This window comes from Phalacrocorax carbo, chromosome Z, assembly GCF_963921805.1.
Source record: "Phalacrocorax carbo chromosome Z, bPhaCar2.1, whole genome shotgun sequence".
NCBI classification, from domain to species: Eukaryota; Metazoa; Chordata; class Aves; order Suliformes; family Phalacrocoracidae; genus Phalacrocorax; species Phalacrocorax carbo.
The window spans coordinates 51,649,848-51,675,514 of NC_087548.1; the positions used below are offsets into that span (position 1 = coordinate 51,649,848).

A 25,667-nucleotide genomic window follows, 5' to 3' on the forward strand; every position below is an offset into this window, starting at 1 on the left:
TATCAGTGAAATACTACATCTATGGGTGAAGACGCTGGTTTTTCTGATCAAGAGGAGGAAAGAGATGTTTTCTATCCCTCCCATACACTTACTCCAGCTGCATTCAGTACTTAACAGTGTAATGTAGAGTTCGATCATATTGCAATCGAATGCTAAGCTTATCTTATGCTGTCATTTAAAGGCTTTCAAAACAGGGAAATACAAGAGGTACCTCTGGGTTACAGAATAGAGCTGAAGGTATTTCAAACTCTGTTCTTGTGAATTACACCACTTTTCTCAAAAGAGTGAGGTTGTTTTTGTAGCTTTTGAGCAGAAAATAGAATCTGAATGCATCATCATTTTTTTCAGTGATTTTTCATGCGTTTTGATTAGACTGATTCAAAGGCAAAAGTCCCGTGCTCTTTGTTGTTAACCTTTGACACCTAGGAGTAGATTTTGCACTTACCAACTTCATAAACATTCTTATTGGCTGAAGCAGAGCCAGCGATCTCAGCATATGGGGAGTCCCTGCGTGCTGGTGACTTCATTTCAACATATCCGCATTCTGAACTTTTTGGTACAAGAGCTGGTGGGTCTTTTATAGTAGCATATGGGTTCTCAGAACTGCTTAATGAGCAATTACTTAAATTGTATTCCGAGTTCTTCACTAGATCTACAAAAAAAACCCAACATATTACTCTCTCAAGCATGCTACATACTATGGACATTGCTAACAAGCAGGGCATTCTTTATTTTTGAGTTCTAAAAAGTAACTTATAAAAGAATATTTAAATGGAAACCAGTCATAAAACTACAATTAATGAGAACACCTCTACTGCTATGCTCTTTTATGGGCTTGATCTTGCCATCAGCCAATTCCTGCTGCAAAGTCAGAGCACCTTCAATTCTGGTTAAAGTAGTGGCTAGCATTAAATACAGATAATGAGTAGAATCAGTTTTTAATATGCACTTCAGAATACTTTTTGCCTTTCCAAGAGCTGAACTAAGGACACTATTAAAATAAGTGATCTCAGATGTTCCTACTAGGAATGTCTGGGCAGATGGTAAGGTGACTTCTAAGGATGTCCTGTTTACTGAAAAGTTTGGGTATGCAGCCACACTAAAAGAGTAACCAGCTGCTTCTGTCAGGTGCACATAGGAAAGGAACCATCAGGTACCTTGTCATATCAGGGTTTAACTGAAGGACAGATAATTGTAGTTTAAGAGAAGACATATTTTCTTATGCTGGGAGGAGATTTTGTGGTATCCGTGTTACTTTGTTCTCTGTGTTGTTTTGTGATATGCTGTGTTATTTAAGCTTCAGAGCTGAGACAGTCTCAGCTTGTTCTCAACTCTGAATATCCAGCATAAGACTGACCTTGGTGAACCAGTCGGTGGATAGGTGCTCATAACTTTGTGACTCCTTTAAGATATTTTAAACTGGGGTTCCCCTAATCCTCCAAAACTAGGAAATGTCACGTTTAATAAATCACTCCGTAAAAAATAAATCACCTTAATTGTCCTGTATTATACGTAAGGTTACAAACCACCTGCTTTTTTCTGCATATTTAACTCATTATTCCTATGGACTTAGCTACATTTTTTGCATTGTTTGGATATCCAGGCATTCTAGACATCCTTGGCATACCTTAATCATACAACAAAAATAGTGACACACACGAGAATGGTCCAGTATAAAGTCTTATGAGAAAACTGGATAATTCAAAAGGTCAAAATACCATCACTATGCTGAACTTCTGAAGCTTTTCATTCCTCTCTATGTATTTGTATTTTGATATCTTTTCCAAAGGCCTGCAGTGTATGTGATGATGCACTGCAGATTTGTAGTCGTGCCGTCCTACATTGACCATGCCAGTCTCAAGAGGAATTGGCTCTCTTTTAAAGCCTTTCATTAGAGGCAGCGTTCTTCCTTACCTGGCTCACTAGGCTGAATTCAAGGGCCATCCCCCTTTGGCTGTTGAGAATAGAACCATTTTGTGACTCACGCGTTACAGAAATATTTGATGCATGTGGCACATAGGGGACTTAGAAAGGCTTGGGTTTTTTTGGGTTTTTTTGGTGTTTGTGGTTTTTCTTTTTAAAAAAATCCCTCCCCTCAAAAAGAAAAGAAAACCTACCAAACAAACTTCATGTATTGATCCAGTGTGTAGGAATTATTTAGTCCAAAATTATTTTATGTTCTCTTAACACAGAAACCAATGATAATTCAGAAGAGTAAACTGAATGTCTACGTCATTTCATCTAAATGCATCAGAAAATAGCCTCACCTTTCAGGGACTTTCCCAAATATCCCCTATCAAGTCCAAAAGCACCTGAGAAAAATTATATAAAAAGAGTAGTTTTAAAATCAAAGAAGAGTGATTAAATAACAGGTTCTAAAGCTTTAAAAACTGCTTTGGAACGAATTTCTACCTTAGCAGAGTGATTCTCTTATAAGCACTGTGAAAGTGACCAGTAGAGGGTTACAGAAGGATTGTTACTATTTCCTTGCACACTTTCAGTCAGTAGCTTCCTACTGTCTACTGTCTGCTACTAGAGGAGAGGTGGTTAAGGTCATAAGGGACCATTAGATTATCTAGTTTGACCTCACATACATCACAGACCATTACATTTCCCCCAGTTACTCTTGAATGAGCCTAATAACTGCTGTATGATTAAAGCGTATATTTTGTCTGGATAAACTATATCTACCAGAAAGGCATCCCACCTTGACCTGAAAATCTCAGGGTATGCAGAGTTCACTCCAATTCTTGGTACTTTGCTTCCAAAGCTAATCACTCCCATTGTGTTGTCCAAGGTCACTCTGCTCCTGTGCCTTGATGGGCGGGAATGGCCTAAACACCTGGCACCTAAGTCTACAGCTTTGCAATTACCCATTAGTAGCAGATTTCTCTCAATATAAATCCCAGTAGAAACATCAGCAATCACCAATGCCTGGCAACTGTTTTCAGAGACCTGGCACTTACCTGGTTACTAGTCTATTCAAATAGCTTTGATTGATATTATGGAATGCTAATTTTCTAATCAGATTGTGTTGTGGTACTATGCTAGAAGTCTTATAAAAGGCTAAAATAATTTTATCTCTACAATACCTCTGTTAACAAAATTCATAGTTTCCAAGAACAAAAACATGTTATCTGAGGCAACCTAAACTAATTAATTTTATTCCTACCCCATCTTTATTTATCAGATCTTATATCTTGTATTATGCTGTTTTTACCAAGACTAATACCCAGATCACTTGCTCAGAGTTATCCAAGTAATCCCATTTGATCTGCTAGAAAACAGGCATAATATCAGCATTCATCCAGTCCTCTAGAATCTCCCTGTTACTCAAGATCAACTGCAGTGTGTTAACCACAGCCAGTATCTGTCAGGAGCCTTAAGTGCTGGTACAAACTCTCTATGAAAATGTAAAGTTGAACATTGAGCATTATGACTGAAACCCTTTTCTAAAAAAAATTCCCAGATCTGAGCCTGAATTGAGGTTAGACCAAGGTTGGGGATGAGCAGGAAAAAAAAAATGCTGCACACTGTTGTTCTGAATCCCAGAATCTGATACTTATAAGGACCAGAAATGAAGGTAGTTAAATGATATAAATTATACTGGCACTGAGAGTCCCTTTTAAGGCTTTCACGGATCAGAGATATGGTCAGTGCAATCCAGCCTTTTTGGAATGTGTGAGATTGGGAAAGGATGAAAAGACAGTAAAAGATAGCATAAAGCAGGATAAAGCAACTCTCTTCTCAGGAATTTTTCTTCTTAAAGACAATGCTTTGTCTTTTACCAAACAGGAGGCTTACCTGGGAAAATGCTCCTAGCATTTATATCTGAAGCAGCTCAGATGATGAGAAACAACTTTTTAAAGCATTGATACCATTTGGTGGGGATTTAAAAAAAAACCAAAAGGATATATGCAACCTCTAATTTATTTACTAAGAATATGTAATTTTGCCAAAGCAGACCCTTATTGTACAATAGCCATTGTTTTATGAAACTAATTAGTAAGCAAATATTTTTATAAAAATAATATATTTTGCATATCATGTTTGCACTGGGCATCAGACTGATTAACTGTTCCTCACAAGAAGTCACTTTTTTATTTCTAACAGTACTGCCTTAAGGGAAGCCCATAACCCTGAACCTGACACACAGCCCGACAAGCCTGGCATTACCCTGAGTGGGGAGCCAGGAAATCATCCTTGCTTTCCAGTCCATCCTGAACACATTCACATTCTCCTCCTCCTTTTTTCTTACCAAGCTCATTGAGGTAGCCACCGTGTTTCCAGTCTGCAGGCAGTGTTCCTGTGTAGTCCATGACAGTGCCTCGTTTTCCAGGTTCCACATTTTTGAGGTTCACAAACAGCTGATTGTTTTTCGCCTATTTCAAAGAAAGATATGTAATAGAAACTGAAACTGATGGAAAGTTGCTGAATTTCCAGGTGATAATCAGAGAAAGCAAAAATAAACCAAATTTGAAACATTAGGGAACAAAGTAAAATTTACACAAAGGCTAATTTACACAGAGGCATCCAGGTTTTCAAGCTTTACCTTTGCCAGGGTCAGTCTGTCCATGTTGTTGACATGAGGCGGGGTAGTGCATTGCGTTAGAGTATGATAACTAGGGTTAGAGAAATAGTGACTGTTAGCATTTCCACCATTATTGTGGGGGATGGTTTCTGAAAGGAAAAAGAAAGGAAAATGAACAACTAAAAATAACATGGCATTTCTTTCTTAGGATAAGTTTTTGACAGTGCTTCACTCATTTCAGAATCTGATTTAGTGTTTCATGAAAAAACATCTAAAAATCTTGCATTCATCTGAAGAAATTGGAGATACAGAGCAGTAGCTGACTAGTCACGTCCTCACTTTCAGCAAAGAGCATTTCCAAGTGTCATTTGCTAACTTCTCTTTCTGTTGTGGTCCCTTACTCTCCTTTGCCTCTATAGGCATAGCATTGACTTAATTATAGACACTTTTACCATCAAGTTCACAGCAACATTTTCTGGACCTTCAAAAGCACCACCACCTTTGCTGAAACATCTTCCTTGACTCTGACAACTGTTTCTTATGGCTTCTTTACCTGCTGCCTTCCTTAACTGCTCTGTGCAAAAACAGCATTGACTGAAGTTTAATGTACCCATTGCATCCCAACTCACATGCACTTTCACAGGTCAAAAACTACTGTTTTGTTTCAGAAGCATTTCCTTCGTTCCTTCGTTTTGAACTCAAGCCACTCTGCTATCTGCCTCTTTACAGAATCAAGCCACAAATAGTGTGAAATCCTGATTTTCTACAGCTCAGCCAAGCTGTTGGCATTGAATTTAATGTCTCAGCAGAAACCAAATTTTGCCACAATTCAGTTTAAAAATAGGTACAGTGGAATAGAAATGCCCATACTCCACTGTTCAATGCAGAATAACAACTGAGGGTGCAAAATATTACACAGTAAAGCAAGGGATATGGTCACTTGTTCCTTACAATTGATATATTTTATTAGGGTAAGCCACATTCATCAAAAGCAGAGATCAAAAGACTATGATGCAGAAAAAAATAAGCATCTATATGTGCTGGGGCAGCATCCTGCTGAACTCAGGTGAACTCTCTCTGATAGCTGAAAGGGAGGCACACAAGTCTACCATCGGATCCCACTGGTCTTGTGTGCCAGTTCACCAGCACCACTGTCAGGGTGGCGTCAGGGGCTGATCTCCTGTGAAAGGCAGTTGAGGGCAGTGTCTCAGTCTTCCTCTTCCTAAAGAGGGAAACCCTCCCCTGCCTCTCCTTCCAGGAAGGCTTCCAAGGCAGAACTGTAGACACCCTTTTCAAAATTGAATATGTTCCTGCTCACAGTTGCTCTTGCTAATGCGAAAAGGTGAAACATGCACATTCAAGCCCTGTTGGGGGCAGATCTGAACCCCTTAGAGCTCAGCTAAGAAAGCACAAAGTCAAGAGACAGAGAAAAAAAACCTGTTCCAAATGTCACTTACCTGAAATGGTGTAATCTGCATTGATGACCCTCATAGCAGGGGTATAGGTCACTGCAGGCATATTTGTTTCTTTTCCTTTCTGCTTATGCCTGTAAATGACGAACAACACTAGCAGGAAAAGCACAACCAAAACAAGAATGATGATGCCTGCTATAGCCCCGATCTGGTAAGAATCAGCAGGGATGGCAGTACTGGTACGGCTTAAACTGTTCAAGTTTCCCACTATGATTACACCAGCTGAAATACAAGAAGAAATGAAAATATGCAGCATAAATTCAGAGGCTTATATGTCAGGAGCAGAAGACAGTATTTCACTTCTAAATCTTTCTGCTAATTTAACTGTATTTAATAATGCCAAAATAGAACTATGTCAGAAACCAATGTGAAGACAATCCTAGCCTTAAGTAAAAGCATTCATCTTCTTCACAGGAAGAGATATTTTTCATGGAGTTGAAAAAGTAAGACCATTCTTTAGGCAAAAGCACAGAGCAGGTAAAGTTCATGCTCTATCAGCAGCTTTGGACAGCACAGCACTGTAAAACATTTCATGCTATCTACACTTGAGTGCTTTGCTCCAATAAACTAGCACTGAGGCATCTAACACAAAATCTACAGAACATATATAATTTAATAGAACAGACTATTGAATGATACAGAGATGGCATTTAATAGGTTATTGCAAGTTTTATAGAAAACAATTACAATAATTTTATTGCATCTAGGCTCTACCTTGATCACATCTGGCCCCTTTCCAGCCTGGGCTGCAGTAACATGTTCCTGTGATGTGGTCACAGGTCGAGTTGTTCAGACAATCACATATCTGCCGGCATCCATACCCGTATGTACCTTGAGGACATTCTGCACAAAGTAAGTGCAAATAAAAATCAGACATAGTCAGTACTTCTGAAACCTTTTGTTGTTACAGATCTACAGCACCATACATGCTATCATCTGTTTTTAACCCCATACGTTTTTGTACATGGCCAGCAGATGGCAATGTGTTATTAGTGGTAGACCTCTATGGGAAAGATTTTAAGAGGACCTCTCTGTGCCTGTGTCTGGTGTGCTTGTGCACACAGGACAGGAGAAGGAAAAGAAGGAAATTGTATTCAGAAGTGACTTTCCATTACCTGTAATATTTCTGCCACTTAGGCAGAGAAATTAGGAAGGAAAAAAAAACCAAAAAGATTAAAAGGGTACAAGACAGTGAAGAAATGGACAAAATGTCAAAAAAGTGCCAGTTCTACACCAGATTGTCAGATCTCCCAGGTTACTCAGAACCCAATGCTTGAAAAATCATGTAGTCGTATGAGTGGAGCCAGACATCTGGCTGGTGTCATGTCATACAACAGATGTGCTGATGTGGTAAAGATCAAGAGATAAGGGCCATGAGAATGAGTCTAATATATATCACACATTTATGTAAAAATAAAACTGGTCCAAGGCTGTTTATAGCATACTTTGATACTGTAATGTATACATTGAGAAACTACCTACAGGAGAAAAATGCTAAATTATGAAGAATAAGTTAATTGGAAGAGTTTTATATTATTTTTTCTCTCCCAGAATGATTTGAATACAATAATTAATTACTGATGAAAGTGTCTCCTACCTCATGTAATTAGCATAGTAGAGAATTGTCCTACACTGATAAAATTATTTCCTTTATACTGCCACTTCTGTTACTGTGTGGTGCATTACAGTGTTGTAGTTCTGATGGTTTGAAGAAGCGTGTATTTCTTCACCTTCTTAGACTCAATTTTCTGAAATCTCTCAGGAGTTTTTTAACTATATTGATTTGTTTTTCTTTTTCTCTTTTTAAAATAATCTAACTCTTCTTTTATGTATTCCTAATTTAGAAGATAATGTAACACAATAGGTGCCAGAGAAATGTTCTTGCAGTCTTGATAAATCCAGACTCAAGTGGAATTTCATGCTTCTTCTCTTGGTTACAATCAGTAAAACAAGATTATAACTACTGCAGTCAATGGCTGGGCAAAAACCATCATGCCGTAATATATTTTGGCATTTTGAAATCTGAATTGGAATGAAAATTCAATTTTTAAAACTGATGTTCAAATTCAGAAATATCAAAACATTTAGTTTAATATCATTAAATCATTCTTATCAGATTGTAGGATAAAATATAAAATCTATAAAAGATAAGAAAAATTTGCCAATGCGTTCAAAATTATTTTGTGACATCATGACATCAAGAGAGGATCTTAAAAAGTTTATCTTTTCATAAACACTATTGCTCTTTTGAAGTGAAACACTGAATCATCGGAGCAGAATAAGAAAATTTAAATAGCTAATAGTTACATGTTTCCAGCTATTATTCCATTGAAATAAATATATTTCTCTAAACCATTCAGATTTTGTTGCAACTGTATTCTTCCTAGGGAAAAAAAAATCTACTTCCAAATTTTAAATGTTTCCGCCATAGATGTTGATTAGCCTTACAAACATAACTCCCATTGCAGCTGGGGCTAGACCCAGCGCCGTGGGAATAAAGTGTGTCAGTAGGGACAGTCACCTCCACTCCCTTCTGCTACAGTGCTGCCAGGTGTATCGCGTGCTATCCTGGCCGCTGCACAGCCCCTCAGATCCAGAGGCCCCCTAAATCAGTCCTGGCTCTAAGTAATATGTAGTGTCCCCCACACATCAAAAGCAAAGCCCTTTGCACGATGCTGGTGTCAAAGACAGGTTCAAACCTTCACAGTAGTAGGTTGAATGGATTGCTTTGCAGTGCAGTATCATGCATGAGGTGTGGAAGCACCACTCTGTAATGTTAGCAAAAGTTGGGCTAACCGTTCTGTGCTTATGGGCCTGATTACTCTCTTAATGCTGTACAACATTATTCTACCATTGATGTCAGCAGTGTTATTCTTGATTTTCTTGGGCACACATATGAAAACAAAATGCCATCTATTATGCTTTTATAGTCCAATTGTATTGTAAAACCACATTGCAAAGATTAATTTTGATGTGGTGCTTCTTATCTTTAGTTTTCTAAATATTAGTTTTCATTGTGCTAATTTTGTTAATGCTAATAACAATTACTTGGATTCATTTGTTACTTTTACATGAGAGAGTTGTTGGGATTTTTTAGCATTATGTCCAAAGCAACTAGAATACAGTAGTACAAATGTCTCTTACACATAGCTACAAATTGAAAGAAACAGTCATCACAATTGTAATCAGTCTTAGTAACTAATTTTGCAGGCTTTTATCTGTTTGGAAAAAGCCTAGGTCCAAATCCTGAAGCTCTTTCCCCATCAAAATTCCCACTGAAGCCAAGAGGTTGTATCACAACACTGGCCAAAACAACGGAGCATTGGCTCAGGGTTCGGTATTTGCTGTCAGGCACAAACAATTCCAGTCTCTACTCACTCTGCTCACAGTGCTTCCCCATGAACCCTGTGCGGCAGGTGCACTGCCCACTGATGTGGTCGCAGTCGGCTCCGTTCTGACATTGGCATATCAGTGCACAGTCCTTCCCATAAAACCCTAGGGGACATCCTGCAATACAAGGAGTGAGAGGGGAAAAGGAGTGAACCAACTGCTCTAGAAATAAAATGCACATATTCTGCTTAAGTATGTTATTGAGAAGTTATTTTTGTAGCCCCGCAACTGAACATGGCATTGCAGAAACACAATAGATCAAGACCTACCCTATAAGTGGTTTAAAATACATATTACATAAAAACTACATTAAAATGTGGCTGGGAAATTGTGCAGACAGCAGACGTTCAGAAGAAGGCAGCAAGAAGGGCTCCTCCAAGAAGGGGATTTAAGAACATATTTGAAGGAGGAGGAAGAGGGTAGTTTGTGAACCACAGCAAGGAGTCTGTTCAGTGATGAATGAACCTTTGGACATATTTTCTGCACAGTTGATGCTGAAGCATAAAAAAATTTTAAAAATAATAACATATTGTATCTCAGCTCCTCTCAAAGATACCATTACAGTATGAAGAAGACACATCACCGCAAAGAGATCATTATTCACCAGCAGGAAGCAAAATAACCATGATAGCTGACAGCTGAACCAGTATAGTGAATGTCTTCCAGAGCTGCATCCATATGGCCCTATAATGTATCTGTTATTTCCTTCCACTATGACATTATTCAGTTGAAAAAGGAGAGTTCTGATTTTACGAAAAAATGTGTATTTAAACATGGAACGCAAAACACAGTTAGCAGTCTTAATTTTCTTGATTTCAAAGATAACGGTTGTGCCCAGGTTACAGACAGTAGGGGTGCCTGGATTGAAGATAAACCAAATTGAAGCTATAATATGATAAAGATAAGAAGGTAACTTTATTAATATCTATCTCTAAAAAATGTTTATTTTTCAAACTTTGTATGAAAGTCTTACCTAGCATATAATAAGTGCTATATATACCTACACCCAGTCACTGCATTGCTTGTATTCTTATTTTAATGAAAAGCTCTTGGGAGAAAAAAATCAGTATTAATGTATTAATTACACAAAGAAAATTCCAAAACAAATGATAAGATTACAGTCTAGTGAAGTTAAGCTTCTAAGTTCTAAATAGCTTTTATAAAATAGCTTCTATGTCAGTGTTTGAATTACAGGTGCTGAGCTAGAGCTGTTGCTGCACTTGCCCCCAGGAGGTAGCAATGACAGACAGGAGATGTACTGTATGATCACTTTGCAGTGACGACACGCGCTGTGCCTCAGTAGACCACAGCCACAGCTAAGCTGGAAGATGTTCTTATGGCTTCAGTCAGCTCTGTTTTACCTTACAGTCTTGGTTTTTGGGTCCCTGCTGCTAGAGTACTTCTTGGGGAGGTTTCAGAGTTAGGTGGTACCATCACCCCACCATGGGGGGAATGCCTGCAGAGCTGACACTATCGCTGCTACGGACTGCAGCCATAACCACACATCTGCAGTGGTAGCATCTGAATGTCAGAGCCATTCATTCTGAGTCTGCACACAACAGACTCTTCCACAGGGATGCCCATCTGCAGCCGAAAGTTGTTCTCCTCTGAAGGAAGGAGCCTGAATGCAGTGGCCAGCACTCTGCTGGTGCTTATACAGGGACCTCCCCTGCAACATGGAGGAAATGCGTTGCATCTTCTGGATCCAAAAAGGTTCAGCAGCATGAGAAGAAATCCATGTGCAAAGATGCTGAAGGAAAATTCTGTCACTGATTTGTAGACTAAGAACAGATAACAAATATCACTTACTTTGTGTACAGTAAAGGCCAGTCCATCCAGGGGTACATTTGCACTCCCCATCGTAAGCACTGCAGTAAGCTCCATTATGGCAGTTGCATGTGTGGATGCAGTTTGGTCCCCAGTGGGAAGGTGGGCAAGCTAAAACAGAGCAATTAATTAATCTCAAATGACAAAGATCCTTGATATCCATGAATAGAGCTGCTTACATATGAGCGCTGCTTTGTTTGGGGTTTGTTGTTCTTCTTTTAAATGCATTTTTTGGGCTGCTCCATTGTGAGCAAATAGCCACAGATTATATTTTTTTTCTTTTTGGGTAACTAAGGAACCATTTTACTCTAGATAAAAAGTGCTGAAAAAAGATTAAATGCGTGAAAGAATCCAGTGATACACACTTGATACTCAGTAACTAGGACACTCATACCAGTTTTCTTACAGAGAAAGCCATGAAAGTTTCCTTTCTTAATTTATTTTTTAATCTGCAAACAGCTCAATTGAGCACAGTCAAGGGGATAAGCCTCAAAAGTGAAGGAGAACAGAGAAGGCTGAAACACATCTCATAGCCTATAGCTTTAGAGCCAATAATAAGCTTACTTCTTGTATTTCCACTGTTAGCGTCTACATAATTGCCTAAACATGGTGCATATAATCAGGACTGTACCTTAATCAAGTTAACTCAGTTGCTTCCGTGGGTCCATTAATCAATATAATATTTCTAAAACCAAGTACTCATTTTTCACTCACTATTATATTGACACATTATGAGACAGAATTTTACTGACTGCTTTGAAAAATGTCATGGTGAATGAATTTGATACTATGTGCTGCCATTAGGATAGTGAAGCGGTTCCAAAATGCTTACTATTCAGAGAGAGCAAAAGATAATTTTCTTCATATCAGAATATCACTAAGTGCAGAGGGTACTCTAAAAATATGCCTGTTCCATTGATTAGGATTCACATCTTGAAGTTTTTATTTGTTTCTTTAGCAAGAGATGCATAACTTAGAGAATGGTTTTGTGGAAGTACAACATGAGTATTTCATAGGAGAAAAGAAACAGTTCAGACACAGAAGCCTTAGCTTTATTCCTGTGAAAGTTTAAAAAGGCTGATAATTCCTTATTGTTGTGTACTGCTCATTGTCCAGAGCCCTGTCTGAGAGCAATAAAAACTCTTGAAGCCTTTAAGTATTTGCATAATGACTCATCTATGTGTGGGCTGTATTTTTGCAAAGTGTTATCTTTGCCCAAATTTCATTCCATAAAGAAATACCCTACGTTGTACTGGGAAAAAAAGGTAGTAAATTTGGTTTTTGTTATTTCCACTTAAGTTGAGCCTTATAATGATTTTTATTATTGTTTTTTGTTTGAAATTAGTGGTCAACTAAGAAGGAATGTAAATCACATACAGATGAAAGGTTAGAAGTTTCAAAAAGGTCGCTAGTTCCAAAAGAAATTAATGGAATCATTATTTTCCATGTGAACGAAAGGCCTTTATACAAAGCAAATAAACTTCCTCTGTCACGGTCCATGAGCACAGCCTCAATAGACACTTCCATTCATATTGCTGGCACCATTTTCTTGTTATTGATTCAGTGAGTAAGTCCCTCCTCCTCCTAAATACCCCTATTCTGCTACTCTTCCAACTACCTACTTATTTTACCATAAAAACAGGGACCTTTGTTGCTACTGGCTTCCACAGGAATAGGCCCAAGATTTATTTTGGTATCATATTGAGCTGTGCATGCTAATCACTTCGCAGAATTTAGCCAGCAAAGGTTTTTTTCCAAAATGACCAGATGTTACATCACACTGGTACAGAGCGAGTTAGCCTGGACCAGTCAAACCGTAAATTATGCAAACCAATGAGGCATGTTATTAGGAAATGCACCTCTCTGGAAACCCCAGCACAATGTCTTCTGAATTTTGACATATCAGGGTCTGGTACAGCTTCTTTTATTCATAAAAATGGGTTGACTGAAATTTTGGCATGCATGTGTTTCAGACTGTGTGGATTTTGGTACCTTATGGAATTGGATATGCTTCTTGTGAGAATTTTGCTTCAGATATTTCTTTCCTGTCATTACTAATTTGCATAGACCCAGCAAAGCATCTAAAGAATGCCTAATTATTTAACAAAGTAACTCCTTGAAACATAATAAAATTAGGGCCTTTTTAAATCCTTTTTAAAATCAGTTCTTTTTAAATCAGTTGCAGTCTTCAGAGTTTAGCATACCAAGACAATACTCATCGAGCAAGGTAGAATGACACTAAAAATGTGTAACCATGAAACATTCATAAAAGGAGGAAAGAGAACAATCCGTCAAAAAGTTATAAGCACTTGAAAAAAGTCATAGTGAAGATTTTTTTAACAAACTGTTCAAATGTTTAACAGGAATAAGGGTAGTCTTGCAGCAGAGGACTAACTCGTGTCTGAGAAGATCTTGGCTTTGTTCTGAGCCTTGCCAGTAGTTCTCTGTGCAACCGTAGCATGAAAAACCACCCTGTATTTCAGTGCCTGAGCTCCTTATTTTTAAAATAACACCTCTGTTATTCATAAGACTGTCGTGAGGATACAAGACCTGGGATGCTCATAACACTATTGTGATAACACTAAATAGTTACAGACAAGCAAAGAGGTCAAGAGCCCTCTCTGCAATGCAAGATTCATCAAGTCACAGACTTTTTCATGCTGGCAGAGACCTCTAGCATCACCTAGTCCAACATCCTACTCACAGAATCTTCAATGATGATAATTTCAGTGCCTCTTCCAGGCTGGAGACTTGAGAGCCTCTCTGGACAGTTGCTGTGCATGGCCACTCTCACAGTAAGACTGTTTTTTCTTGTATCTAGTAAAAGTCACCCTTGCTGCAACCTGTGAGCATTGCCTGTTGTCTTTTCACAGTGTCCTTCTGAAACAAGTCTGATCTAGCTTCTCTACAACTCTTCTTTGGGCAGTGGAAGACTGAAGTTGATCTCTCCTGTCATAAACTCCAGCCCAATTATTAGAAAAATTATAGTGCAAATGTGTTACTGATAGTGCCAATGAAATGCAGAAAAGTTTAGGATCTCTTCAATATATACCATGAAGTCCTCATTTCTGACTGAGACAGTGTTTCTTTACCAAAAAGTAGAGAATTTAAATAGCTGAACCCTGATTAGTTGTTTTAAAAATAAAGGGAAACAAAGCTGACACTTACGCTGAGAGCAGTCACTACCGATCCAGCCAGGGTAACACTGACAGGATCTATCAATAGGATTACATGTTCCATTATTGGTGCAGGTGCATATTCCAATGCAGTTCTTCCCAAATCTGCCACTGGGACATACTGAAAACAAGTTGTCAGAATTAGAACTCTTTAGTAATCAGAACAAGGTTGTATTTTCTTTATTTCAAGAGAAAGCAACTAATATTTGGATCAAGAAACATATTGCTTAGTATAGTGCTAAAGTAAGGCATTATAAATTCTGGTAAGCCCATTATAAATACTCATTATACAGATAAGAATACAGCGGGTTTCATACTTAAGGATCAAATGTTCAAACAGCTTAAACCTGCTTAAGATTCCTAATTTATAAACCGCATATACTACAACAGAAACTATTCTTGGTTTTATAGTTTCCAAGTGATGGAATGAAAATTATTACAGTGCTTGGTCTCTGCATCCCATAGAGTCTTTATTACAACGTGTACCTTCATTACAGAGGGCTCCTGTAAATCCAGGTAAGCAGTCACATAAGCCAGTAATATGGTGGCAGGGACCACTGCTGTGTACACACTGGGGGCATGTCTGGCTGCAGCGGTGTCCATAAAACCCAGGGGAACAAACTGGAATCAGAAAATAAAAACTGTCATTGCTTCCCGCATTTTCTATACAGCTGTGAAGTACTCTTCAGTGCACTTGTTCCTGACTTTGAATTAGCTCTTCTTTTTAAATACACAAGAGTTACAATGGTGGTTGTTATTATTCATACAGTTCAATGCTTTACACTCACAAAAGGAGATTTGCTTGTCTTCCTCAAGGGTTTACTATATTCCAGTTAGTAATGACTTAGCTGACATTCCATCACTTGTGAGGCCACACTGTACTTGGGTTATGTTTGAAATGCATAGATACTTTATGTATTATACATATATGGCTTTATACTATATGTCTGCTACAAGATTAACATCTTTTAAAGCATATTTGAAGCAAAATAATTTAAAAAAAGAGAGTGGACCATTTCATCTGTAGATGAGTTGGGTCACCTTGATTTCTTCAGTGTTTCCTAACTTGAAATACAAATAGCCATTACTTCACTGAGACAAACGTACAAATGCTTTCCAGTCATCCTTTCATTTAGGTGCTCACTGTACTCATTACATGGTACAGACAGCTATGCATCACCTAACTTTTAGAGAACCTGTGACCAGAAATGCATAGTCCACTTAATTCTCATGCTAAAGGCACTAGTTTCTTTAAAGAAAAAAAAATAAAGGAAATAAAACGGGGGGGGGGGGGGGAAAGGCTGTCACATAAAATGTCCTTCTTTGTTGCTCTAATCCCCTTTGGCATTTATTTCATGATAAGTTAGAATATTAGGTAATGCATCAAGAGAAATACCTGCTGCACAGCAGCAATTAGCACTGATGAAAACTAACTTGGAATCTTTTCAATATTTTAATTTCATTCAAGATTCAGTCTTTTAATTATAATCTTGATACAAGCTATGTGGCCAGATCTCTCTGGAGAGATTAACTTTTCCAAGTGAAACAGTGCCAAAAGGTCTTCCTGTTTACTGAAAAGGCACTTTCTGACTGGGATCCAAATTATTTGTATGACCTTTGTCTTCCTGGCCTCCAGACTGTGCATCAGCGAGGGGCTCTGAGAGCCATGGGACTGGAAGCCCCTTGTCCAGGTTATAGGCACAGTTCCAAAACACAGGGAACATTTTTACATGTAGTGTTATGCTTAGTCTGCCTTTGAATTAACTGATTAACTGCGAGGCCTTTAGAGATTAGATAGTGAGAATAATTACTGCACTTAGTTAGAAATGCTTAAGGAATACTACTGCCACAGTCGTATGGGATTTAGTAGTGCCATAGGCAATCACATTCTTCAGTTTAAAATCTTGCCATTCCTGGATTGTTAGGCCTTCATCCTTTCCCGGTTCTGCTGCCACCTTCTAGTGATCATTTCATGTCGCCTCCTGCCTTTTAAACCTCTTTTGGAGGACCCAGTAGCATCTCTGCATTACACCACCTGCTTCTTGACCCTGTTTCTGGGAGACCTCCTCTGAAAACAGGGCCTCCCTCCAAGTGCTGAGGACTCACTGCACTCTTCCCAGAACACCTTTCCCTCACAGCTTCAACAATCCAAACTGAAGACAGCTAGGCTGCTGACAAACTGTGATGAATCTTCTTGGGAGGGTAGATATTTTGCACATCATCTCATTTTTGCTTCGCTGTCTCTGGTACGATTTGCCTCAGTTTATCTGCATCTCACTTCTTGTAACATTTAAATTTTACAGAGATGAATTTTTCAAATGTAACTATGGGTACCTATGATATCCTCTACTTACTGTAAGGACTGATCCCACTAGCCATTTTTTGCTACTTCAAAATTAGCGTTAAAAAAAAAGCAATAATTCAGCCAATTATTCCTGCCAGACTCAATGGGAAGCTAAAGTTTCTAGCATCTGCAAACCATGCATGTTTTATTTACCTACCAAAATGTGCAGTACAAAATTAATGTTCACCAATCACATTTGGAAATGCTTGCCTTTGTAATGGAATCCCCTACTAAATTTGTTTCTTAGAAAGTCATGTGCATAACAATGTCACGGCACAGATAGTAAATAAAAGTAAAGTTGTACCATAACAAGAAGAGAACTACTATTTAGAAACTTTTATTGATTTCAGATACCACTTATTTCTGTATATTCATATATTTTGACAAAATGTCCAATCAAGAAGTGTTTCATAGTACTTCATGATACAGTTAACATAGCATTATGGTATTATATAATATTTTCCAAGTAAGGGAGAGAGAAACAGAGATTTTAAAGCATTTATTCTGTCCTTACTTCTCTGACAAGTGGTGCCTCTGTATCCTGGTGCACACTCACAGATCCCATCATCTGGAGAGCAGGATGCTCCATTTTTGCAGTAACACGACAATGAGCAATTTGGACCCCACTGTCCCTCAGCACACACGCTGTCACAGTGAATGCCTGCAACCATAAATAAACAAGACTGTCAGGCTTTGTAAAGAATTCATATGTGTAGTTAATTTAAACCTTTGGTCTTCAGAGGACTCATCTTTAAAATGCAGTTCACAAAACCTGTTTATGAAAATATCACTGACATCAAGAAAACAGAACAAGGTAAACTTGCATCTCTGCTCCTGCCTTTCCCCAGGACAGTGTATTTCTTTCATATTCCCGTTTTGATGAGATGTACGTAAGGGCTGATCCTGAGTTCTGTAACAGGAAAGCACTTCCGCAGATTTACATGAAACTTAAGAGCTCCATGGGATGCTACCTCCAGGCTTCCTGCCTGCCAGTAGTTTAAGATCCACAAAGATGAATGCAAACAGCTCAATAGTATAAAGAGTTCCATAATTTTCCAAGACCTTTATACATATAAAAATCTAAAAAGGTCTTTTATTCCTCTCACTTTCACTACTGGTATAAATGAAGAGAACTGGAAGTAGATAGTAATGCAAATGCAGCAAAATAATGGGTTTTGCTTCCTCCATAATGCCTGTTTCAAAACAGCAAAAGCTTATTTTCAAATTTTATGTTAGGGAAATGCATGACAAAAGGTATTGCAGAAACTTTTTCTTCTGAATGTAAAAATTCTTAAGGTCTGACATAATTTTGTGTAATAATGGGGTGCAGGACACAGAGTGATTTCTAATTAGTGGTGAGCTGATTACTGTTAAGCCTCATACCAAATGGAAAAAATGTAGCACACACAAAGGGTTTCCAAACACACCATGTGAGCATTCCAAAATGCTTAGCTGCAACAGTGTTAAGGATGCTGGTCAGTCAGTGCTTTGTCTAACCATTTTTGGCATAAAATTGATTATAAAATGGCCACAGCCTCAACCCCTATATAAAAATCATAATAGAAACCACTACTTATAATCATCCAATCATGGGATGGTTTTTTTCTTTGCAGTGCAGCAACATTAAATATAACTTTCCTGTTTGTTTTTTCCACTATCTGCTTTTAAAAAGCACGCTGCATGCTGAATGCCAGCAGGAACCACTGTGGAACTCAGACCGTATTGTGTCTACAGTACTTTGCATTAACAATTAAGTATTATTGTAGCGCCTCTACTGAATGAAGCCCTTCGCTAAAGGAAAAGTGGAGTGAATCCAACCACAAGCATGTCTTGCTTTGTAAGTATTTCCAGAAAAATATGCCACAGGTTCACTGGCTGCCAGAGTCCTAAAAAAGCAAAACAGTTTCACATGTGACAAGAAAAAAATCTTTTAACTTAGAAGAGCAAAACCTACTGTTTGTAACAAGACTGAAAAACAATTACAGTTTACTGATAGACCATACTCAGAGGTGATTCCCCAACCCCCACAGCAGGTGCCCTGAAAAGCTGCCTACACCCAAAGACTAACTATCTAATTAGAGGAGAGGTGAAACTCCACACTTTCAAATTGTTTGTTTCTCTGCAAAGCAATCAACAGATTGAATAATCAAATATGTGGTTCAACAGATTGCACCAACTAACGCCAGCAAGAGAGAACACACTTGCCTTTTAGAATCCAGATGCTAACCAGCAGCAGGCAGTACACAGGCCACCTAAAAGCCCTCATTGTACAATGATTTCTGGTTAATATTGACCTAAAACAAATATATTGTCAGAAAATGAAAGGCTTCTTATATAATTACTTTTTCATTTTTGCCTGCATGGGCAATGTCATTCTCCTATCTTCATCTACATTTGAGAAGCAGTGTAGACTTGCTTCTCAGTAGCCTGGGTCAACTTTTTCATTAACTGTATTTGTGGATAAATAGATAAAAGAGAGTGGTTTGATTTTGAGAGATGCTAATGCACATGAGCAGGATGAGATCACAGCATTTTTTTCAGAAACAAGACCACTTCTTTCAGATGCATAAAATTGCGCTGCTTGAGGTTCACAGATTTGAGAACTCGGATTTATAAGTCTGTGAAAGCACAAGCAGACACATGCAGAGCATTTCAGAATGGAGCCTGGCATTCTGTTCACGTGAATGTTGTCTGTCATATCACACATAGCTTCACTCAGCAAACCCTGCTAGAGAAAAAACATTTTTCACGTAGTCTTAATGGGTTTCAGTGGTGTTCAGTATACAATGGTCACTATTAACAAGTCAGCGGTTGCCAAGAGTTACCATAGTGCATTATCTGCGATTATGTAGACCAGTGACATACAATAACACCAGGCTCAATTATATCGTCTTGATCTGTGCACAGAGGATGCTTTATGACAGCATGGTGTCAAAGGGCGATACTGGGCACACTGGGATAGAAAAGACAATGGGACCCATGCTTACGATACTTAAAAGAGTCAACAACTACCATTAAAAATGAAAAAAGAAAAAGTTCTTCCAGTAACATCAGGAAAAATTATCCATTAAGGAAACTGAAAAAATTACCTTCTTTTTCCCACTTTCCACCCTTATGAGAGGATGCAGTCAGGTGAAGGATATCCCTCTACTTACCAAAGAAACAGTGTACCCTCCATATCACTGAATAATAATTATGACAATATAACATACTGAAAGAGCACTGAATATTACTATAGAAGGAATTTTATTATATTCACTATTGGCCATAAGAAAAACCAATTTCACCCCTCTGTGTGTGTCAAGAACGAATGTAGCAAAGCAGAAATACTAATTCATTTAGTGATTCAATGCATCTCTACTTACACAAACAGTTTTAAATCTCACTCACTGTTTTTAGATAAGTTCATACAGCAGTTAAAAATGAGAAACTGAGTTTCACATCTTAGAGCTGTAAAAATCAAATATGTGTGTTTCTGAGAAAGAATAGGTTAGAGATATTAAAAGGATTAAAAAATTAAAAAATAATTTTCCAGACTCGGATGCTTTATATGAAATTTCAGCCAGGAAAGCTACGCTTTTAAAGAAAAGCTAGACATTTGTGAGGAAAAAGAAACGTTTTTACTAGAACTGACAAAGCAAGATTTCACTCAGCTTTTACAACAATATCAACAGCATACTGGCTTATGATTAGCACAATTTCAAGCAAGTATTAATCTCTTATGCAATAAAATTGTTTTTTATAAGTTTTCATGCTGATTTTGGTACTGATAACGATATCTGCGAGGAAATGTTTTTGCCAGAGCTATGGACAAAGAGCTCTTTGATGGCCTTCACAAGTTGCTAGGCAATAGCTGAATGGTCATGATAAACTTCAGCTAAGCTGCTCTGAAGAAATGCTCATGCATTTAATGCCCAGTGCTTTATGCTGGGGGCCTCACATCTAAATCAGCATTCCCCCAGCATTCGTAATTGCATGAATGAAGTAAATAATTCTTTAGGGATACCAGTGTTTCTGCAGTCATGCTAGCAGAGTGTTTACATACTCCCTATGCTATACTTTAAAGTTGAGATTCAATGATCCATCCAAGTCAGATCAATGGAGAGCTAATTTGTTTTAGCATTCATAGGGGAAAAAATTACCAATTATTTCTTATGATCTTCCCAGACAAATTTATTATTGGACTAAGTGCTTATTATATTTCCATTAGACTGATAAAAAGTTATCCAGACTTCAAAAATAATTATTTTTTTTCATAAGGAACATGTGTTTGCTCTACAATTTATCTTCATGACACATGGAATTTTCCAGTATAGCCTCTCAGAATTAAAACCTGTTTGTATACTAGTGTACCTCCCATCTGTCAGAGATAAACTGGATATACACAACCTAAACAAGAAAAGGATCAAGCCCTCAAAACTTGGGGAAATCTTGGTGTCATTAGAGCTAATGCTACACTTCCATTGTGGTCCAAGATCTCTTCCTTCATGTTTGAGAGAAACAAACACTAGATCACTTCTGTTCAAGGAAGCTGAGACTTCTGATGGTGCCAAATGCTTCCCTACTTCTCTGTCAAATGAGTAGCCCAAAGGAAAGGGAGAAACAGCACAGGGAAGTGGTGAAAAACTTCATAGGCACTGTTCAGAAGTACCTTCATTGTCTTTAAGGGAAAAGAAGTACGTTGCTCTCTAGCTGAAGATAGCCAGAAGACTAAATAAAAGTGTATTATATTAAGGAGCCAATAAAAGGATCACAGATTTTTTTGCTAGAATTTCAGACTGCTGCTCTTCACTGCAGCAGCAGGAGAGTTTGTGCCTGTGAGTTTTGGTAGGAACACAGCTACAGAAGCTTATCAACAAAAACAGTGCTGTATCAGAGTTTGAAGGCAAATTTTAGTGGAAGAATCACTTTTGAGATATCCCAATATCTTTCTGAAGGCCTTACTGTTGCTATGTACTGTCACCCACTCCAGTGGTGCTCCTCTTTATATCTACCACATTTTAGGTAGCCACAAGAAAATTATACTTCTTTTCTTACCTTCTTGATAGCTAGAAAATAAATGTACTTAATCTACTGATTTAAAGTTTTTCTTCTAAGAGTGGTATTGCTTCCACATAAAGATCCACCACAATGCATAGGTAATAGAGATATAGACACAATGAAGTCCAGGTGCAGGGTAGGCCAACCCTCGTACTGAAGAATTCGTCTCCCTATGTTTGGAACATAAGTATGCTGGTTTTTTATCATGACACTGTGCCCACATACAGTTTCATTTTGTGGCACACTGAATAGTCCTCACGACGGGACCTTGTGCTTCAGGAGGCCAGGGGAAACCAGCCGCGATACAGGGAAACCCAGGTTCTTGCAAGAGATTCTCAGCTTGGGTGCACCAGAGTACCAGCACCACACATGCTGTTCTATCAGCAGCTCATTTCTCAGTCTTAAGGTGAGGGAGACCCATGAGAGTCTTCGTTCATGCCTTTTATTCTTCTATGTAGGAGGGAAAAAAATGCATACACATTAAACACTAAGGAGCAACGGAGAGTTCTAGTTTGTGCTTCCCAGTGGACCTGGTTATTTGCATCAGTGGGGAAGGTGTCAGATGACAGTCCTCCCCCTTATAATCCAGCAACAAATGTGCCTCTTAGAAATAATGTCAGGACCACATGGAAAGATACAGCACTTCCTCACAGAAACAACACATCTGGTGATGGGCCATCTGACTAGCATCAGCAGGTGTCCTGCACAGCAAAAAGTCACCAACACCCTATCTGCTCTAGCATATGGATGAATACTATGCACACTGGTGAAATGTAGGCTGATATTACTGCATCTGTCTTTTCCATAAACCAATGCTATTGTTTTGGTACGGATAGCAGACGAGTGGTATTTCATAATCCCTGGCACTACATGACCTTTAAATTGATTTTAAGAATAACAAATGTCATATCAGTATGACATGACATTTCTGCACAAACAGAAAGGTCCAGTAGAACTGCACCCAAGAAAGCACAACAGTAATGTGTTATCAGTAACACCCACATTACTGTAATATAGTAATAAAAAAACCTGCCTAGAGGAAAACCTTTGCCCTTTTTGCAACAGTAATGCAAAACCTCAGTTTGCAAGAATATGAATTCTCTAATCTTTTAGGCAATTTGGAAATAAACATATTTTGACAGCTGCTTGCAGAACAGATAAGATTAAGGGATGAAATTAACAGTTACCATGGTGCTTGCTGGATTGTGGTCTTTGAGAAAAGCTGTAGAGGTGGCTCTTTAATGGAAGTTAACTTAGAGTTTTGGTATAAATTATTAGAAGAATTAATTATCATTACCTATTGGGGGAGTACATTTTCTGCATCTTTTTTGTGCTTTCTGTTTTAATGGTTCTTACTCTTTTCCACTGTCTAGCTATTGCGCTCCCTCCAAATGAAGAAAAGTTATTTATAAGATACAGTGAAAATGTCAAGGGACGAGAGCGTTTGGGGCAGACATCATCCACTGTGTGGGCGGATGTTTCTCGTCTGTGCCATCCTGTCATGTGGCTCCTGGAACGTGATGGAATGGTCAGATTGCCAGGAAAAAAACATCACCCTTAACTCTTGCTTTTCTAAGCAGAACAAAGCTGCTGTATAGGGAGCACTGGGTGTAAACTACAGAGAGGGTAGGATTTCTAACAGGAGTCCTATAAACAAATTCACTTTTGTTTAGGATGAAAAATCTAACTGTTCTCCTAGGCAACAGAACCTAAATTAAAAACAGAAACCCTAAATTAAAACAGAACATAATTAAAACAAATTTTAATGATTTCCCGAGTTTTATAACAGCTCATGACAATGCAATAGTCAATAACTGAACTTGCACTTGCATTCATAACTAGGACCTCAGAAGCAAAAGATAATACATTGGCCATGTTCAAAAATAAAGAAAAAACTGCTTAAAAATCCTAAACCATCTAGCATCTTGTTGTTGACCCGATGATCAGCTGCAGCTATATCTTCAGGCTAAAGCAAAGGGTAGCATGTTAGCTAGGCTGCCCTTTGGTGTACAACAAAAGCACCTGTGCCCACTTTAGCAGCTTGGAGCACCCTCACTGCCCAAGGAAACATGCGCTGTACTGGGCCAGTGACCGCCCCCTCCCCACACAGCGCATTTGCTGCTCCCCAGTGTTATGGTACAACTGTGTCATCCAGCAAGGGAAAAACCTTCCACCCTTCATTTATTTTTGCAAAGTTATATAAACTATTCCCTCTGATGAAATTCCCTGGGGAAAGTGTAGACAACTGCTCTGTTCACAGAGCTGAGAAAAATATTAGGTCTAAAATATCTTTTTGGAAACTTTATATAATTTTGGTGGCATAAAAACATTTTGGGAAGATCTCCTTGGATTCATTAATTTATTCTTGTAAAAGAAACAATTTCACAAGTTCACAATTTTAAGCTTCTTCAAATGTATTTATTTTTTAACACTACCCTCCCAGTGTTTTTCAAACAACTAAATCCTTCATTTGGGATAGATAAGCATTAGACTGATCCAAAATCAGTTTCTCCTTCTCTTTGTTTTTTTTCTAGTGGGTGATACTAACCATCAAAACCAAGTAATGGTTACTTTAACAAATCTAACAGAAAAAGTTTAAGCTACTCTAACATAATCTGTTGCATTTTAGTGCCTTCCTGTATTTTCACAAATCCTCCATCTGCTTCCCCACCTATTAGGCATACAAATATGCATACAACCTCCCTTCTTAATCCTACAACTTAATCCTATTCTGCAATGTAACACTACAGTACAGCTATGTGAGAACCTGTTTCTGAAGTATTCTTTCCTTTTTTTAATCATTCTAAATATAAATACCTACACAAAGACCAGATTCCTCATGGCTATTGCTCTGACATGTGAAGTGTGGGAGGAAGATTTTTCCAGACACTGAGTATAAAACAAGCTATGCCATTTATGTCATACCCTGTGTCTAGACATCACCAACATGTTGAAACTAGTCTGTTACACACGCTGTTGTGATGACATCATCCAGGGACAGATACTCAGTTTTACCTATAATCTTGCATGAAGTCTCTTTTCAGTGAAATATTTTTGCTTGCTAAATATGAAGATAAAATATGATTTCACTAAAGGCAAAAATGTTGCCTCCTTTTCAATACCTGAGTTCAAGCACAGTCAAGGTTTGTGCTGTGCTTGAAGCCTTTGTCACAACCCAGGGTAGTTATATCACACTGACTAGGTAATTTTTATAACCTGTCATAGAGAGTTGCTAGAATTTTAGTATGGCCTTTCAAAACTACCTATTTTAATCTGGCTTCATTCATTAACATACTTTTGGTATCTGATGATGTGTCTCAGTTCTACAAAACTCATGAGGTTTATTTTGAGCAGTACATCTGGAACTTGTGAACAGCTCTAACTGCCTACACCATGGTTGCTCAAGATCAGCAACTGTGCACATGTTTTTAATGTGGGTATTCTTTGCTTAATGCATGTATTAATTTAAGAAATCATATTTTGAGCAGATCCAAATACAAGTTCAAGAAAGTGTGTCCAAACACACACACAATTACCTGAAACTGCCTGAAACCAAGAACAGTCATCAAGGGCCATTAACGTCATAACAACATATGCACATATGCACATATTTTGTCTCACAAAATAGTAATAGATGGCATAATGCTAATAGTATTTTTTGATAATTCGCTCAAATAACTTGAATTATTTTTGGATTCTTGTGGTAGTCATTTCCCAGAGGTATCTGAGTGACTGACGGTAGGTCACACTGCAGCTTGTGGGAAGAGAATAAAACCAACAAACTCCTGGTTCAGTTAGGCAAGCACTGGCTCTGGAAGCCTCTCTCTTTCACACTGAAAAGGGTAACAACAGGGAGACCCAACAGTGAGACAGGTCTTCTCAAAGAA

General features: G+C 38.2%; 1 protein-coding gene across 2 annotated transcripts in view; it reads right to left on the reverse strand.

Annotated features, from left to right (window-relative positions):
• The window catches only part of MEGF10 (multiple EGF like domains 10), a 106,286-nt gene that overhangs the window by 5,016 nt on the left and 75,603 nt on the right, over positions 1-25,667 (reverse strand). For both annotated transcript variants that reach the window (XM_064438367.1, XM_064438368.1), the window contains 11 exons: positions 17,255-17,401; positions 14,883-15,017; positions 14,389-14,517; positions 11,203-11,331; positions 9,382-9,510; positions 6,718-6,846; positions 5,989-6,225; positions 4,553-4,680; positions 4,259-4,382; positions 2,268-2,312; positions 446-652 (listed from right to left, as the gene is read on the reverse strand). In XM_064438367.1, coding sequence (XP_064294437.1) covers positions 446-652; positions 2,268-2,312; positions 4,259-4,382; positions 4,553-4,680; positions 5,989-6,225; positions 6,718-6,846; positions 9,382-9,510; positions 11,203-11,331; positions 14,389-14,517; positions 14,883-15,017; positions 17,255-17,401 — 1,539 coding nt within the window. The remainder of the gene's footprint in view (positions 1-445; positions 653-2,267; positions 2,313-4,258; positions 4,383-4,552; positions 4,681-5,988; positions 6,226-6,717; positions 6,847-9,381; positions 9,511-11,202; positions 11,332-14,388; positions 14,518-14,882; positions 15,018-17,254; positions 17,402-25,667) is intronic.